Source organism: Eurytemora carolleeae, unplaced genomic scaffold, assembly GCF_000591075.1.
Source record: "Eurytemora carolleeae unplaced genomic scaffold, Eaff_2.0 scaffold2, whole genome shotgun sequence".
NCBI classification, from domain to species: Eukaryota; Metazoa; Arthropoda; class Copepoda; order Calanoida; family Temoridae; genus Eurytemora; species Eurytemora carolleeae.
The window spans coordinates 1,096,738-1,113,038 of NW_019396051.1; the positions used below are offsets into that span (position 1 = coordinate 1,096,738).

General features: G+C 36.1%; 1 protein-coding gene across 1 annotated transcript in view; it reads left to right on the top strand.

The window, feature by feature from the left end:
- The window catches only part of LOC111705351 (dynein beta chain, ciliary), a 30,959-nt gene extending 15,096 nt beyond the window's left edge, over positions 1-15,863 (top strand). Inside the window, exons 16-23 of the mRNA XM_023477860.1 lie at positions 156-11,539; positions 11,983-12,103; positions 12,350-12,481; positions 12,909-13,099; positions 13,575-13,692; positions 14,479-14,577; positions 15,099-15,156; positions 15,744-15,863. Coding sequence (XP_023333628.1) covers positions 156-11,539; positions 11,983-12,103; positions 12,350-12,481; positions 12,909-13,099; positions 13,575-13,692; positions 14,479-14,577; positions 15,099-15,156; positions 15,744-15,835 — 12,195 coding nt within the window. The 3' untranslated portion in view covers positions 15,836-15,863. The remainder of the gene's footprint in view (positions 1-155; positions 11,540-11,982; positions 12,104-12,349; positions 12,482-12,908; positions 13,100-13,574; positions 13,693-14,478; positions 14,578-15,098; positions 15,157-15,743) is intronic.
- The last annotated feature ends 438 nt before the right edge of the window (positions 15,864-16,301 follow it).

Genomic DNA, 16,301 nt, shown 5'->3' on the forward strand with positions numbered 1-16,301 from the left:
TCTAGTAGAATTCATAGCTTAAACTGTATCTAAGGCGTATTATGACATCAGGATGCAAAGATATAGAGATTAAGAAATAGAAATTATGAATACAGGAAATTGATTTTTTTCTTCATGTTTTTCTATATTAAAACATATTTATTGTTTATTTTTAGGAACACTTGGTTTTCAAGAGATTTGACAGTTTTCTTGAAAGACTCGGAATAATCAAAGAGTTCTTCAACACTGCTCAGCAGTTCCTAAAGCTAGAGAAGGTTGAGATAGGAGGTATCCGGGGTAAAGCTCTAACTACAAATATAAACAAGGTTCACGAGGAGTTTAAGGATCTATACGGAATATTTGCCAACCGAACCTATGACAGCCTGGATCCACAGGATCGGGGATTTCTCCGAGATTATGAAAAGTTTAACAGCAAAATCTTTGGGTTAGATAGGAAACTCGGAGCTATTCTCAGCAGAGCATTTGATGATTGTATAGTGACCGAATCTATTTTTAAACTTCTTCATATCTTTGGAACCCTGATACAGAGAAGTCTGATTGCTCTTGAGCTCTCAGATAAAATGCCTTTGCTGGTCTGTATGCTTAACACGGAGATGGATGAGGCCAAGGTGATCTACAACAAGCAGCAGAAGAGAATAAAGGACTCTGGAAAGGCACTGACAGATCGAAACATGCCTCCGGTCTCGGGTCAACTCAAGTTCTCACAAGAACTCAGGAATAAGATTTCCTCCAGTGTTCGAAGCTTCAAGGAGCTCAGTCATCCTATCTGCTATTCTGAAGGAGCAAACCTTGTGTTTAGAAAGTATAAGGAGATGATTGCTGTGCTAGATAGTTATGATGAAGAGGTGTTCAAGAATTGGACTCTCTCAGCTGAGAAAAAAACGTTAGAGGGACTAAACAGACCATTAATCATCCGAGACAAAAAGGACGGAACTCTAAAAGTAAATTTTGGCCGGGACACTTTTTCAATACTTACTGAGGTTAAGCATCTGAGAAAAGATTTCCCAAAGAGATCACTCCCAGCTAAGGCTCTGGAAATATTCCAAAGGTTTGATGACTTCCGCAATTATAACAACAGTTTGGAGCAGAGTGTAGGCTTGTACAACTACTTGAAGCTGCAGACTGTAGAGCAGGAGTACAGGTTGATTGAACAAGAGATTTTGGATATTGACAAAGACCTGGAGGCAGCAGAGGAAACATTGAACTGGAATTCAGAAAATATTTGGGATTATATTGAGGATATTAGGAAAAAGGTTTATAACATAAACTCCAGGGTTAGAAAAGGACAGGAGAATGTTATCAAGATAAACAAAGAGATTACAACTTGGGAAAATATTCCAATCTTTGAGAGAATCAAGGATCTAAAATCTGAACCCTTGCTTAATCTGAAAGACAAGGAGGAAAACAAGAAGAAGAGGTATGGAGAGATAGAAATGGCTCGGGAAAAAATAAAAGAATTAGTTAAAGAGAATGAGCAACTTTTCCTTGCACATGAAGAGAAGAACCTAAAAAACTGGGAGCAGTATCAAATCTATTTGGATGAAATGATTATAAGTGGTTTGCTCCAAACTATTGCAGTCAGTATAGGATATCTCTTGGATGAAACAGATGTTAAGAAAAACATAACTCCACTGTTTGATGCTAAACTTGAACTATGTGAACCTGACATAATCTTCCAACCTTCTCTAGACATAAACATGGTCAATAACTTTTATGACATTTTGGTTGGTATTGTAGATGATATTTTTTACATGTCTGCTCTTGTTCCTAGAGTAGTTAGTTCAGAAGGATCAAACTATCTTGAGATAATATCAGAGCATGAAGAGCTGAAACAACTGAAGAAAGAACTGATTTCTCGAGTTAGTCTTGTTATTGAGCAGGCTAACAACCAGAAAAATACATACCTGGAGTATTCCTATCTCTGGACGGAGAGCAGACAAGATTATCTTTACTTTTTCCTCAACTATTCAAGACAGCTCACACAAGAAGAGATAGATCTAGTAGATGAGGATGAAAAGGCAATTAAGAAGCAATATCCAACTTTAGAACAGTTTAAGGAACAGATTGATCATTACGAAGCAATTCATGATGAAGTTAAGCAGATAGAAAACACAAAGATTTTTGAAGCATGGTTCAGAGCAGATATTTCACCCTTCAAGATATCTCTCATGAACTGTGTAAAGAGATGGAGTTACGCATTCAAGAAGCATCTCCTGGAACATGTTACTGAGAGTCTTTCAGAACTTAACAAGTTTATTGATGAAGCTGATGAAGGTTTGATGACACAGGTTCATGAGGGGGATTATGAAATGCTGATAAAGGTCATGGAGTTTCTACAACTGGTAAAAGAAAGGCAACCAACCACTGATACAATGTTTGAACCCCTGAAGGAAATTATTGATCTACTGAGAAGCTATGGTGTGGTGATCCCCGAGGAAAGTCTTGTCCAGTTACAGGAACTACCAGAGAAATGGTCGAACACTAAACGTCTCAGTCTTTCAGCTAAACAGCAGGTAGCTCCACTACAAGGTATGGAGATAGGAAAGCTGAAGGGGAGAATTGAAGATTATGAAAAGTCTCAGAAAGAATTTCGTTTGAATTATCAACAAATGAGATTTTACTCATACAATTGCAAGTCTCCATATGAGCATCTATCTGCCGCAAACATAAAGATAGAGATATTAGAGAATGAAGTAAAGGAATTGCAATCTGAAGCTGCTTTGTTTGAGGTTCAGGTTCCAGATTTCCCTCTTACTAAACAGTGTAGGAAAGAGAACAGGATACTTAAGCAGCTTTGGGATTACATTTTCCTGGTCAGAACATCAATTGACGAATGGAAAACTACAGCCTGGAAAGATATTGACGTAGAAAACATGGATATGGAATGCAAGAAATTTGCTAAAGATATTCGAGGATTGGATAAGGAAATGAGAACTTGGCATGCATATATTGGGCTAGAAACAACAGTAAAAAATATGTTGACTTCCCTAAGAGCTGTAGGAGAACTTCAGAACAGTGCTATTCGTGAGCGTCATTGGCAGCAATTGGTTCAGGCTACAAAAGTACAGTTCTCTATGAGTGATGACACAAATCTGGCAGATTTGTTAAACCTTAATCTTCATAATTTTGAAGACGAGGTTCATAACATTGTGGACAAAGCTTGCAAGGAGATGGCGATGGAAAGGATGCTAAAGGATCTTGATGTTACATGGGATACAATGGAGTTTGAACATGAACTTCATGCTAGGACAGGTTACACTTTGCTCAGGGCAAGTGAAGAGCTTATTGAAACCCTTGAAGAAAATCAAGTTCAATTACAAAATATGATGACTTCAAAGTATATTGGGTACTTTTTAGAAGAAATTTCAGCCTGGCAGAAAACTTTGTGCATGGTGGATCAGGTTATATCTACCTGGTTTGATGTTCAGAGAACTTGGTCCCACTTGGAGTCAATCTTTATAGGTTCAGAGGATATAAGAAAGCAGCTTCCTGAGGACTCTCAAAGATTTGATGATATTGATACTGAATTTAAAGGTTTGATGGTTGAAATGGCAAAGACTAAGAAGGTGGTTCATGCCACTAATGTTAAAGGTCTTGCTGAGCAGCTGGAGGTAATACAATCACAGTTATCTCTGTGTGAGAAGGCTTTGGCAGAATATTTGGAAACCAAACGCCTTGCATTTCCCAGGTTCTATTTTGCCTCATCTGCAGATCTCCTTGATATTCTATCAAATGGAAATCAACCTCTAAAGGTAGCAAAACATCTTACTAAACTGTTTGACTCCATGGCTAAGCTGAAAATGCTTGAAGTTGATGGAGTACCAAGCAACACTGCAATATCTATGACAGCTAAAGATGGAGAAATTGTTAAATTTTCTTCTCCTTGTGTTTGTGAAGGGCAGGTAGAAGTTTGGCTCAATAAATTGATGAATGCAATGAGAGCTACAATCAGACATGAGTTCTCACAATCTATGTCTACCTATGAGGAGAGACCTCGAGACCAATGGCTGTTTGAATATCCAGCTCAGGTGTCTCTAGCTGGAACTCAGATTTGGTGGACTTCAGAAGTAAGTGCAGCATTTGCTAGATTAGAGGAGGGTTATGAAAATGCTCTGAAGGATTATTACAAAAAACAGATTGCTCAACTAAACAACCTCATCACTCTTCTCCTTGGAACTCTTTCAGTTGGAGAACGGCAGAAAGTAATGACAATCTGTACTATTGATGTCCACTCCAGGGATGTTGTCAGCAAAATGATTCAGAACAAAATTGAGTCTGCATTTGCTTTCAGTTGGCAATCCCAACTGCGTCATAGATGGGATAATAATGAAAATGATTGTTTTGCTAATATCTGTGATGCTCAGTTTAAGTACTGGCATGAGTATCTCGGAAATACCCCTAGGCTTGTAATTACTCCACTTACTGATAGGTGCTATATTACTCTAACACAGTCTCTTCATCTGATTATGGGAGGAGCTCCTCAAGGTCCAGCCGGGACAGGGAAAACAGAGACAACCAAAGATCTGGGAAGAGCAATTGGAATGATGGTTTATGTGTTTAATTGTTCTGAACAAATGGATTATAAATCATGTGGTAATATCTTTAAAGGTCTTTCTCAGACTGGAGCCTGGGGCTGCTTTGATGAATTCAATAGAATTACAGTAGAAGTTTTGTCTGTTATTGCTGTGCAGGTGAAGAGTATTCAAGATGCAATCAGAGAAAAGAAAGAAATTTTTGATTTCATGGGAGAAGAAATCCCGATGAATCCAACTGTTGGATACTTTATTACAATGAATCCTGGATATGCAGGCAGAGCAGAACTACCTGAAAACTTAAAAGTTTTGTTCCGACCCTGTGCCATGTGTGTTCCAGATCTAAGATTAATCTGTGAGATTATGTTGGTTGCAGAGGGGTTCCTTGAGGCTAGAAGCCTGTCAAGGAAGTTTATAACTTTGTATAAATTATGCAAAGAGCTTTTATCTAAACAAGATCATTATGACTGGGGGTTGCGAGCTATTAAATCAGTGCTTGTTGTTGCTGGTTCTCTTAAAAGAAGTGATAGAGAACGTCCTGAGGAGCAAGTACTAATGAGAGCCTTGAGAGACTTCAACTTACCAAAAATTGTTGCAGATGACAATCCAGTTTTTCTTGGACTTATCTCTGACCTGTTCCCCAATCTAGATGTTCCCAGGAAGAGAGACTTGGAATTTGAAAAAGCTGTTAAGCATGCTGCTTGTGATCTTAAATTACAACCTGAAGAAAACTTTATCATGAAAATAGTTCAATTGGATGAACTTCTTTTTGTAAGACATTCTGTTTTTATTGTTGGAGATGCTGGGACAGGGAAAACTCAGATGTGGAAAACTTTGTTCAGAACTTATCAGAATCAAAAGAGGAAACCGGTTTTTACAGACTTGAACCCTAAAGCAGTAACCAATGATGAGTTATATGGAATTATAAATCCAGCCACCAGAGAGTGGAAAGATGGTTTATTCTCCAACATTATGAGAGATTTAGCTAACTTGACCTCGGATGGACCCAAGTGGATGATCTTGGATGGAGATATTGACCCCATGTGGATTGAATCCTTAAACACCGTGATGGATGACAATAAAATATTAACTCTTGCTAGTAATGAAAGAATAGCTTTAACTCCTGAGATGAAGTTAATCTTTGAGATATCACATCTGAGAACTGCAACTCCAGCTACTGTATCCAGAGCAGGGATTCTTTATATAAATCCAGGAGACTTGGGATGGAATCCTTATGTAACAAGTTGGGTGGAGACTAGAGAAAACACTGCAGAGAAAGCTAATCTCACCATACTGTTTGACAAATATATTCCAGTAATGCAAGATATAATCAGTAAAAAATTCAAAAAAATTACCCCAATACCAAGTATAAGTCATATTCAAATTCTGTGCAGATTATTGGAATCTTTGATAGTTCCATCCAACCTTCCTGCAGATTCAACCAAGGAGTTGTACGAAATATATTTTGTATTTTCAGTTGTCTGGTCCTATGGTTCTGCTCTTTATCATGATGGAGCAACTGACTACAGGGCAGAGTTTTCCAAATGGTTCATGAATGAGTTTAAATCTGTTAAATTTCCTCCTGGAATGTCTGTATTTGATGTCTGGGTTGATCCCATAGCTGGTGATTTTACTTCGTGGAATGACAGAGTTCCTAAGTTTGAATTGGATGCTGATGTTCCACTTCAAGCTTGTCTGGTACACAACTCTGAAACTATAAGAGTTAAATATTTTCTGGATATTCTGGTGAACACAAGATTTCCTGTTATGCTGATTGGTCTAGCAGGTTCAGGTAAAACACTTCTAATCAATGAAAAACTTGGCCAACTGGATGAAAATTTTATGGTAGCCAATGTTCCATTTAATTTCTACTACTCTGGGGAGATGACTCAAAAGATTTTAGAGAAGCCTCTTGAAAAGAAGGCAGGAAAGAACTACGGACCCCCAGGTAACAAAAAGCTGATCTACTTCCTTGATGATATGAATATGCCTGAAGTTGATACTTATGGAACAGTTGGGCCTCATACCATTATCAGACAGCACCTGGACTATGGTCACTGGTATTGCAGGAATAAGTTAACCCAGAAGGATATTCATAATTGCCAATATGTTGCATGCATGAATCCAACAGCTGGAAGTTTCACCATAAATCCCAGGCTTCAACGCCATTTTGCCACATTTGCTGTAGTGTTCCCTAGTGCAGAATCATTGTTTACAATCTACAATGCTATACTCTCAGATCATCTGGAGAATACTGGCAATAAGTTCACATTCCTAGTCCGGAAAATGTGCACCAATGTTGTCAATGCAACACTTCAACTCCATGCTAAGGTTTCTCAAGTATTTTCACCAACAGCTATAAAGTTTCACTACATTTTCAATCTTAGAGATCTCTCCAATGTGTTCCAAGGAATGTTATTTTCTACAAATGAATGTGTACAGACTCCAACAGATTTAGTAAGACTCTGGTGTCATGAAACCATGAGAGTTTATAGAGATAAGCTTGCTGACGGAAAGGATATAGAAACGTTTGACAAAGCTCAGAAAGATATACTAAAGAAAACATTTGATGATATTCCAGAACAGGAAGTACTGACTAATCCTTTAATATATTGTCATTTTGCAAGAGGCATAGGAGAACCCAAATATATGCCAATATCTAATTGGGAAAACCTAAATAAAATATTGACTGATGCTTTAAAAGGGTACAATGAACTAAATGCTGCAATGGATCTGGTTTTATTTGAAGATGCCATGATGCACATTTGCAAAATAAACAGGATTCTAGAATCTCCTCGAGGAAATGCTCTTCTGGTTGGAGTTGGTGGCAGTGGTAAACAGTCCCTTTCAAGACTGTCAGCATACATCTCTTCTATGGAGGTTTTCCAGGTCACTTTAAGAAAAGGATATGCAATACCAGATCTAAAAGCAGATTTAGCTAATCTTTATCAAAAGACAGGATTAAAAAATTTGGGGACTGTTTTCTTAATGAGTGATGCCCAAGTTGCAGATGAGAAGTTTTTGGTTTTGATCAACAACCTCCTTGCATCAGGAGAGATCCCTGATCTTTTCAGTGATGATGACACTGAGAATATTGTTACTATGGTTAGGAATGAGGTGAAAGGAGCTGGAATTCCAGATACAAGAGAAAATTGTTGGAAATTTTTCATAGACAGAGTTAGGAGACAACTTAAAGTTGTGCTTTGTTTCTCGCCAGTAGGTACAACTCTTAGGGTAAGAGGAAGGAAGTTTCCAGCAATCATCAACTGTACATGCATTGACTGGTTCCATGAATGGCCTGATGAAGCTTTAATGTCTGTATCACTGAAGTTCTTGAATGAAGAGGAATCAATCCCAGAGCCAATAAGAAAATCAATAGGCCAATTTATGGCTTTTGTTCATCAATCTGTCAGTGATATGTCTAAAATCTACAGGCAAAATGACAAAAGATACAATTATACAACACCTAAATCTTTCCTAGAACTCATCAATCTGTATAGAAGAATACTGTCAAATAAAAATGCAGAATTAAAAGGGAAAATTGCACGTTTGGAGAATGGTCTTGAAAAACTGAGAGTTACAGGAGAACAGGTGGATCAGTTAAAAGCCCAGCTAGCTCTTCAGGAAGTAGAGTTAGCCAAGAAAAATGAAGAAGCTGATAATCTTATAAAAGTTGTAGGGATTGAAACTGAAAAAGTAACACAAGAAAAGGCTTTTGCTGATGAGGAGAAAATCAAGGTTGATCAAATAAACATTGATGTTGCAGGTAAACAAAAAGATTGTGCTGCTGATTTGAAAAAAGCAGAACCTGCTTTGATTGCTGCTCAAGAAGCATTGAATACTTTAAATAAAGCAAACCTCACTGAATTAAAGTCTTTTGGTTCGCCTCCTCCTGCTGTCCTAATGGTTTCTGGAGCTGTCATGGTTTTAATTTTGGGCCAATCTGGAAAAATTCCCAAAGATAGATCCTGGGCAAAAGTAAAGCTGATGATGAATAAAGTTGATCAATTTCTTGATGGTCTAGTTAATTATGAGAAGGAAAATATACACCCCAACGTTCTAGTTGCAATGGAACCATATCTTAGGGATAAAGAATTTGAACCTGAGTTTATAAGAACCAAATCTGCTGCAGCTGCAGGTCTATGCTCCTGGGTTATAAATATCATAAAATTTTATGAAGTTTACTGTGATGTTGAACCTAAGAGAAGAGCCCTAGAAGATGCTAACAAACAATTGTCAGATGCCAAGGCAAAGTTAGAAAGTATTATCAGCAAAGTTGTTGAACTTGAAGAAACATTAACAACACTAACAAACCAATACAAGGCTGCTGTAGCTGCTAAGATAAAATGTCAGAAAGATGCTGATGCCACATCGGCTACAATTTCTCTAGCCAACAGGCTGGTTGGGGGATTGGCATCAGAAAAAATCAGATGGGGTGATTCAGTAAACCAGTTGAAAGACCAGGCAAAAATGCTTCCAGGAGATGTACTTTTAGTGTCAGCCTTTATTTCATACCTAGGTTGTTTTACTAAGCAGTATAGAATTGAGCTGTTGGAAAAGAAATGGTTGCCCTATCTAAAGAAAGTTCCGAAACCAATTCCAATGTCTCTGGGTTATGTTGGAGCAAATGTACTGTCTCTACTCACAGATGATGCAATTATAGCAGGTTGGAACAATGAAGGTCTGCCCAGTGATGCAATGTCTACTGAAAATGCTACAATTTTAACCAATTCAATAAAGTGGCCACTGATGATTGATCCTCAACTTCAAGGCATAAAATGGATCAAGAATAAATATGGAAAAGATCTCACAGTAATTCGATTGGGACAGAGAAATTATCTTGAGATTGTTGAAGAAGCTGTGAGTACTGGATCTGTCCTTCTTATTGAAAATCTTGGTGAGGATACAGATGCTGTTCTTGATCCTCTGCTTGGTAGAATGTTAATAAAGAAAGGCAGAGCAATAAAACTCGGTGACAAGGAAGTGGAATATAATCCAAAATTCCAGCTTTTCCTTCAAACAAAGCTTGCTAATCCTCATTATAAACCTGAGCTGCAAGCACAAACAACACTTATCAACTTCACTGTAACTAGAACAGGTTTGGAAGATCAGCTACTTGCTGAAGTTGTGAAAGCAGACAGGCCTGATCTTGAGGATCAAAAAGCTGAACTTACCAGGCAGCAAAATGAATACAAGATTCTTCTTAAATCCCTGGAAGATGATCTGCTGATGAGGTTGAGCTCTGCAGGAGACGATATTCTTAGTGATTCCGCTCTTGTAGAAAACCTGGAGAGCACCAAGAAGACAGCAGCTGAGATTGAAGTCAAAGTTACAGAAGCTAAGAAAACATCTTTTGAAATTGATAAAGCAAGAGAATTATACAGACCTGCTGCTGCTAGAGCCTCTGTTTTGTATTTCATATTAAATGATCTGAACAAAATAAATCCCATGTATCAATTTTCTCTGAAAGCTTTTAGTGTTGTGTTTGATGTTGCAATACAAAGAGCTGTAATGGAAAATGATGTCTCATTACGAGTAAAAAACCTAACAAATTCAATATCATTCCAGGTGTTTCAGTATACAACACGAGGATTGTTTGAATGTGATAAGCTTATTTTCACAGCTCAAATGGCCTTCCAAATTTTGCTGATGAACCAGGAAATAAATCCTGTGGAATTGGACTTCTTGCTCAGGTTTCCAACAATGCCCAATATTACCAGTCCAGTTGATTTCATCTCCAATATTGGCTGGGGAGCAATAAAAAGTTTGTCAGCTATGGAAGAGTTTAGAAATCTTGATCGTGATATTGAGAATAATGCAAAAAGATGGAGAAAGTTTGTTGAGGCAGAATCTCCAGAAAAAGAAAAGTTTCCCCAAGAGTGGAAAAAGAAAGACGCATTGCAAAGACTCTGTATGATGAGAGCTTTGAGGCCTGATAGAATGACCTATGCTGTTCAGGGCTTTGTGGAAGAAAATCTTGGACCTCGATACATTTCCAATAAATCAGTCCCATTCCAGGAATCCTTTGATGAGTCTGGACCAGCCACACCAATCTTTTTTATTTTGTCACCGGGAGTTGATCCTCTCAAAGATGTTGAAAATCTTGGAAGAAAGCTTGGTTACACCTCTGCAAACAAGAACTTTTTAAATATATCCTTAGGTCAGGGTCAAGAAGTAGTAGCTGAGGAAGCAATGGAGAAGGCATATGCGAATGGTCATTGGGTTGTTCTTCAAAATGTTCACTTGGTAAAGCTCTGGCTTCCAATTTTAGAAAAGAAAATAGAAGAACAGTCTGAAGGTGCTCATGAAAACTACCGGCTTTTCTTAAGCGCAGACCCTGCCCCGTCTCCTGCTAGCCATATAATACCTCAGAGTATTTTAGAAACCTCGATTAAGATCACAAACGAGCCTCCTACTGGAGTACATGCAAACCTTCACAAAGCTCTGGAAAACTTTACACAAGAGACTCTAGAAATGTGTTCTAAAGAAGCAGAATTTAAGAGTATTTTATTCTCTTTATGCTATTTCCATGCTGTGGTAGCAGAAAGAAGGAAGTTTGGTCCTCAAGGTTGGAATAAATCTTATCCATTCAATACAGGAGATCTAGTGATCAGTATGAACGTTCTCTATAACTACCTGGAGGCTAATAACAGAGTTCCATGGGAGGATCTCAGATATCTCTTTGGAGAGATCATGTATGGAGGACATATCACTGATGATTGGGATAGGAGGCTATGTAAGGTGTACCTGGAGGAGTATATGCATCCTGATCAGCTAGACGGAGAACTCATGCTTGCTCCAGGGTTTGCAACCCCTCCAAACAGTGACTATGCTGGGTATCATAACTACATAAACCAACATCTTCCATTAGAATCCCCTCATCTTTACGGTCTCCATCCTAATGCTGAGATAGGTTTCCTCACTGCTACATCAGAGAAACTGTTTAGAACTGTGTTTGAGTTGCAACCCAGAGAGTCAGGAAGTGGAACTGGACAAGTTACAACAAGGTATAATTAATATAACTTCTAATTGGGGTCCACCGCTTAAACTTTTAAATTAAAGTGTTTAAGTTTAATCCTTACCAGGGAAACTAAACCAAAAATATGATTAAAAAAAGATTTTAAAAAAGGGATTTTTATCTTTGACGACTTAAATTAAACTGTCTTAGTAAGGGGAACTATCTGAGCACATTGTAAACAAAGGCATTAAGTCTTTTCCGCAAACTTTGATTTTTTAATTCCTATATCTTTGCAACCCAAATTTGGTAGACCTTAGATTTTTTAAACTATGAATTTTGTTAGATTAGATGATCTAAGTTTGAAACATCAAAGGTTTACATCATCAAGTTGCAAAGATATAAAGGTTAGACAATTTGAGTTTGAGGCAAAGACTAAATTTGATTGAAAACCCAAAGTTCCGAGGTGTGATCTAACTAACTATTATTGTTTAGAGAAGAGAAGGTGAAAACTATAGTTGACGATATTATGGAGAAAATGCCAGAACAATTCAATATGCCTGAGATCATGGCAAAGGTTGAAGAGAGAACCCCGTATGTTATAGTTTGTTTCCAGGTGATATAAATAGTATTCAAAATCAAAATCAAATTCAAAATCAAATTCAAAATCAAATTCAAAATCAAAAAAATCAAAACCAAAATCAAAATCACCAACAAAAAATTTGGGCCCAATCGGTTCAACCGTTTTGACGTTTATTGGATTTACAAGTCTTCTCTTTCCCCTTTTTTTGGAGGCACTCCTAAATTAGACACCGAAAAACTATGCAATAAAGATGATGCATTAATATTTATCATATTTTAGGAGTGTGAAAGAATGAATACTCTGACTGCTGAAATGAAAAGATCCCTAAAAGAGCTCGATCTAGGGTTGAAGGGAGAGCTGACTATTACTTCAGATATGGAGGATCTTTCAAACTCATTGTTTTTTGATCAGGTCTTTCTCTCATCCTAGCTTTTTTTAAACATTTAAAGGAATTGTTCAAATATTTAAAGAATATTAAAACTTTCAGTTTTCAGAAATCAATCTCTGGAATCATAAAAAAAGGACAAAATCACCAAAAAATATCAAAAATAGAATTCTTCTATTTATAAACAGGTTGAAGGACAAAAGGAGATTATATCTTTGTATTTTTTTGGAAAACTTTAAAGGAATGGATTGAATATTTTTTATACAAACTGCATAAATCAAAAATTCGATGCTTTAATTCAGGATGATTTTGAAATTGCTTTACAATTTTTACGTCTTAGATTAGAATACTCACATTGATAAACGTAATTGAACAATTCTTTCTTTAAACACGGCAGACTTTTTTGTGGTTTGATTATAATTATTCGGGTTGTAATGGTTGAAACTATTCTAGGTTCCTCCGTCCTGGACCAACCTTGCATATGCTTCCCTCAACGGTTTATCTGGTTGGTATGCTGATCTCCTTCTCAGGATTAAAGAATTAGAATCCTGGACCTCGGACTTTAATCTTCCAACATCTATCTGGTTATCAGGGTTCTTCAATCCACAATCCTTCCTCACGGCCATCATGCAGAGCACAGCCAGGTTCTCATCTTTTAAGGGAACCACCGACATTTCGTAAAATTGAACATAACTAAAAATATCATGATTTTATTCATCCCCGAGTATTCTTCCAAAATATCTCTGAACTGGATTTGTCGAAGAGCTGAAAAAACTAAACTTGTACTGAGATAGAATAGTATACGATTATATTACTACTTTCCAAATTTCACTTAATAAACCCCAATAAATATATGAAGTGTTTACAACTATTAAAAGGAGATATCAAAAAATAAAATATTTACACATTGTTTATCCTTTTAAAAATTACTGAACCATTATTTTTAAAACATTTAAAATTTTGAATAAACATGAAGAGATTCAAATTATCATGAAGAGATTCAAATTATCATGAAAAAAACAAAATTTCAAATATTTTTTGAAGGAATTTTGTTTTCCACATCAGCTTATTGAATACAAACCTTTCACATTTGTGTTAAACAAGTTCTCCCTGATTTAGGAAGAATGAACTACCCCTGGATAAGATGTGTCTAGTGTGCGAGGTGACTAAGAAACAGAAGGAGGAGATTACAGCAGCACCTAGAGAAGGAGCATATATTCATGGACTATTCATGGAGGTAATTAATCAAATTATATAATTTCTGATTATTAAAAGCAGTTTTCTTGTATTTGTTTAACGAGGAATAGGACGGAAAAGATATTGAATGAAATCATGACTTTTCTGACTGATAGTAGGACGGTAAAGAACATGTTGGGATAAGATGGAGTAGGACAAAAATTTAGTATATTGGAATAAGAAAGAGTAGGACAGAAAATATAAGGATTAGGAGAAGGACGGAACAGATTAAATTGGGATTGGGGATAAGGAGGACGGAATAGATAATATTTGGATGAGGACGAGTAGGACGGAAACGATAGTATTTGGATAAGTGGAGTAGGATGGAAAAGCATATATTAGGATAAGGAGATATAGGACAAAAAAGATAATATTGGGATAAGGAGGAGTATGACGGAATAGATTAAATTGGGATAAGGAGAAGTATACATATGACAGAAAATAATATATTGGGATAAGGAGGAGTAGGACGGAATAAATAATATTGGGAGAAGGAGAGGAAGGACGGAATAGATTATATTGGATAAAAGAAGTAGGACGGAATAGATTAAGTTGGGATAAGGAGAAGTACATATGACAGAAAATAATATATTGGGATATGTAGGAATAGGACGGAATAGATTATATTGGGATAAGGAGGAGTAGGACGGAAAGATATCATTGGGATAGGGAGTAGGACGAAAAGAAAATTATTGGTATAAGAAGGAGTAGGACGAAGACGGAAGGTAGAAAGAAAATGAGAAGATGGTTTCAAATTTTCTAATTTCACCTAAACCAATCTATACAGGGAGCAAGATGGGACATTAATACAGGATCTATAGCAGACTCTAAACTTAAGGAACTTCATCCAAACATGCCTGTTATGTTTATTAAGGCAGTTACTCAGGTATAGTTTACTATATCTGCATCAATGGATTGATTTATTGCCAATTTATTTGCAATATTATGATTTTAGCACACACTAACTTGCAAATATGGACCATGCATCAGTTCATCAATTTATTCTGGTATTCTCAAACTCTAGATTCTGCAAAACAACATTTTAATTTAAAAAATTCCCATGCAAAGTGAAAACGAATTATACCATCGTGTTGTTCCATTTAAAACAAATAAATTTATCGCTACGCTATTAGAAAGTATTATAAAAATTAAGCGTTTGGCGTAAATTATCGCTTTAAAACCTACGCATTATGTACAGTTTTCTTTTGTTTACAAGTTGGCTTGACTGTACCATCTGTATGGTGCAAGCTTGTTTAAAAGTAAAGATTAAACCCAATATTTCCGTGGAAAGTGACTAGAAATATTTTGTATCTATTTCCCTACTAGGATATTTTGTATCTATTTCCCTACTAGGATATTTTGTATCTATTTCCCTACTAGGATATTTTGTATCTATTTCCCTCCTAGGATAAGCAAGAGGTCCGAACTCTGTACGAATGTCCTGTTTACAAAACAAGACAAAGAGGTAAATCACTTATAAGTTAAAGATTAAAATTTTTTATAAATACATAAGATTGTCCCTTAATTTCTATATATTTTTACCTGAGAGTTACTGATCCAATCCATTGACTTTCTTTCAGTAAGAGTTACTCAACCAACTTTTATTAACTAAGGGTTACTCAACGAATTTTATATAACTTAGAGTTACCAATCTCTTAAGTTCCTTTAGCTGAATTACTCAACCAATCCATTGACTTCCTTTAACTTAGAGTTACTTGACCAACTTTCTTTAACGGAGAGTTTCTCAACCAATCCCTTGACTTTCTTTAACCAAGAGTTACTCAACTAATCCCTTGACTTTCTTTGAATAAGAGTTACTGAACCAATTTGACTTTCTTTAACTGAGAGATACTCTACCATTCATTTGACTTTCTTTCACTAAAAGTTACTCAACTAATCTCTTTCTTTAACCTATAGAGTTACTTAACTAATCCATTGACTTGTTTCTTTAACTTAGTTTTACTCAACCAATCCTTTTGACTTTCTTTAACTGAGAAAAAAATGAAGTTTGTAGATATGTAGAATATGTAAATATATCTTTATTTATTTTAGGTCCAACCTATATATGGACATTTAACCTGAAGAGTAAAGATAAACCTAGTAAGTGGGTTCTGGCAGGGGTGGCTCTACTGCTTCAAATATAATATTTAATCAATAAATACTCAATATTTATCCCTACACAATATAATATATAAATAAAAAAATATGGAATATTTACAAAGATATTTGTTTGCTCAAGATAAGTGTATTGTAGATTTGTGAGAAATATAGGTAAAGTTTGTTCACATTCTTCTCAGAAATATTACCATACACTTTAATTTAAAGATAAAATATGTGGTTTCCGGTGCAATTTAGGTTTGATCCAGAAATATGGGCTACAGTGATAACCAGAAAACTCTGGAATAGGAAGATGATTTTTGGCCTTAATTTATGATTTTAAATAGTTCAATATGCATAGGATACAGCAATTGTTCAGTGTAAACAGACCCACAGCAAAATTACTTGTGATTTAATAAGTGTATAGTAAAACCATTTGTTTTGTAACAACATCAAATACACTATTTAAGAGTTTTCTGGTTATCACTGTAAAAAATCTAGTATGTAGAAAGA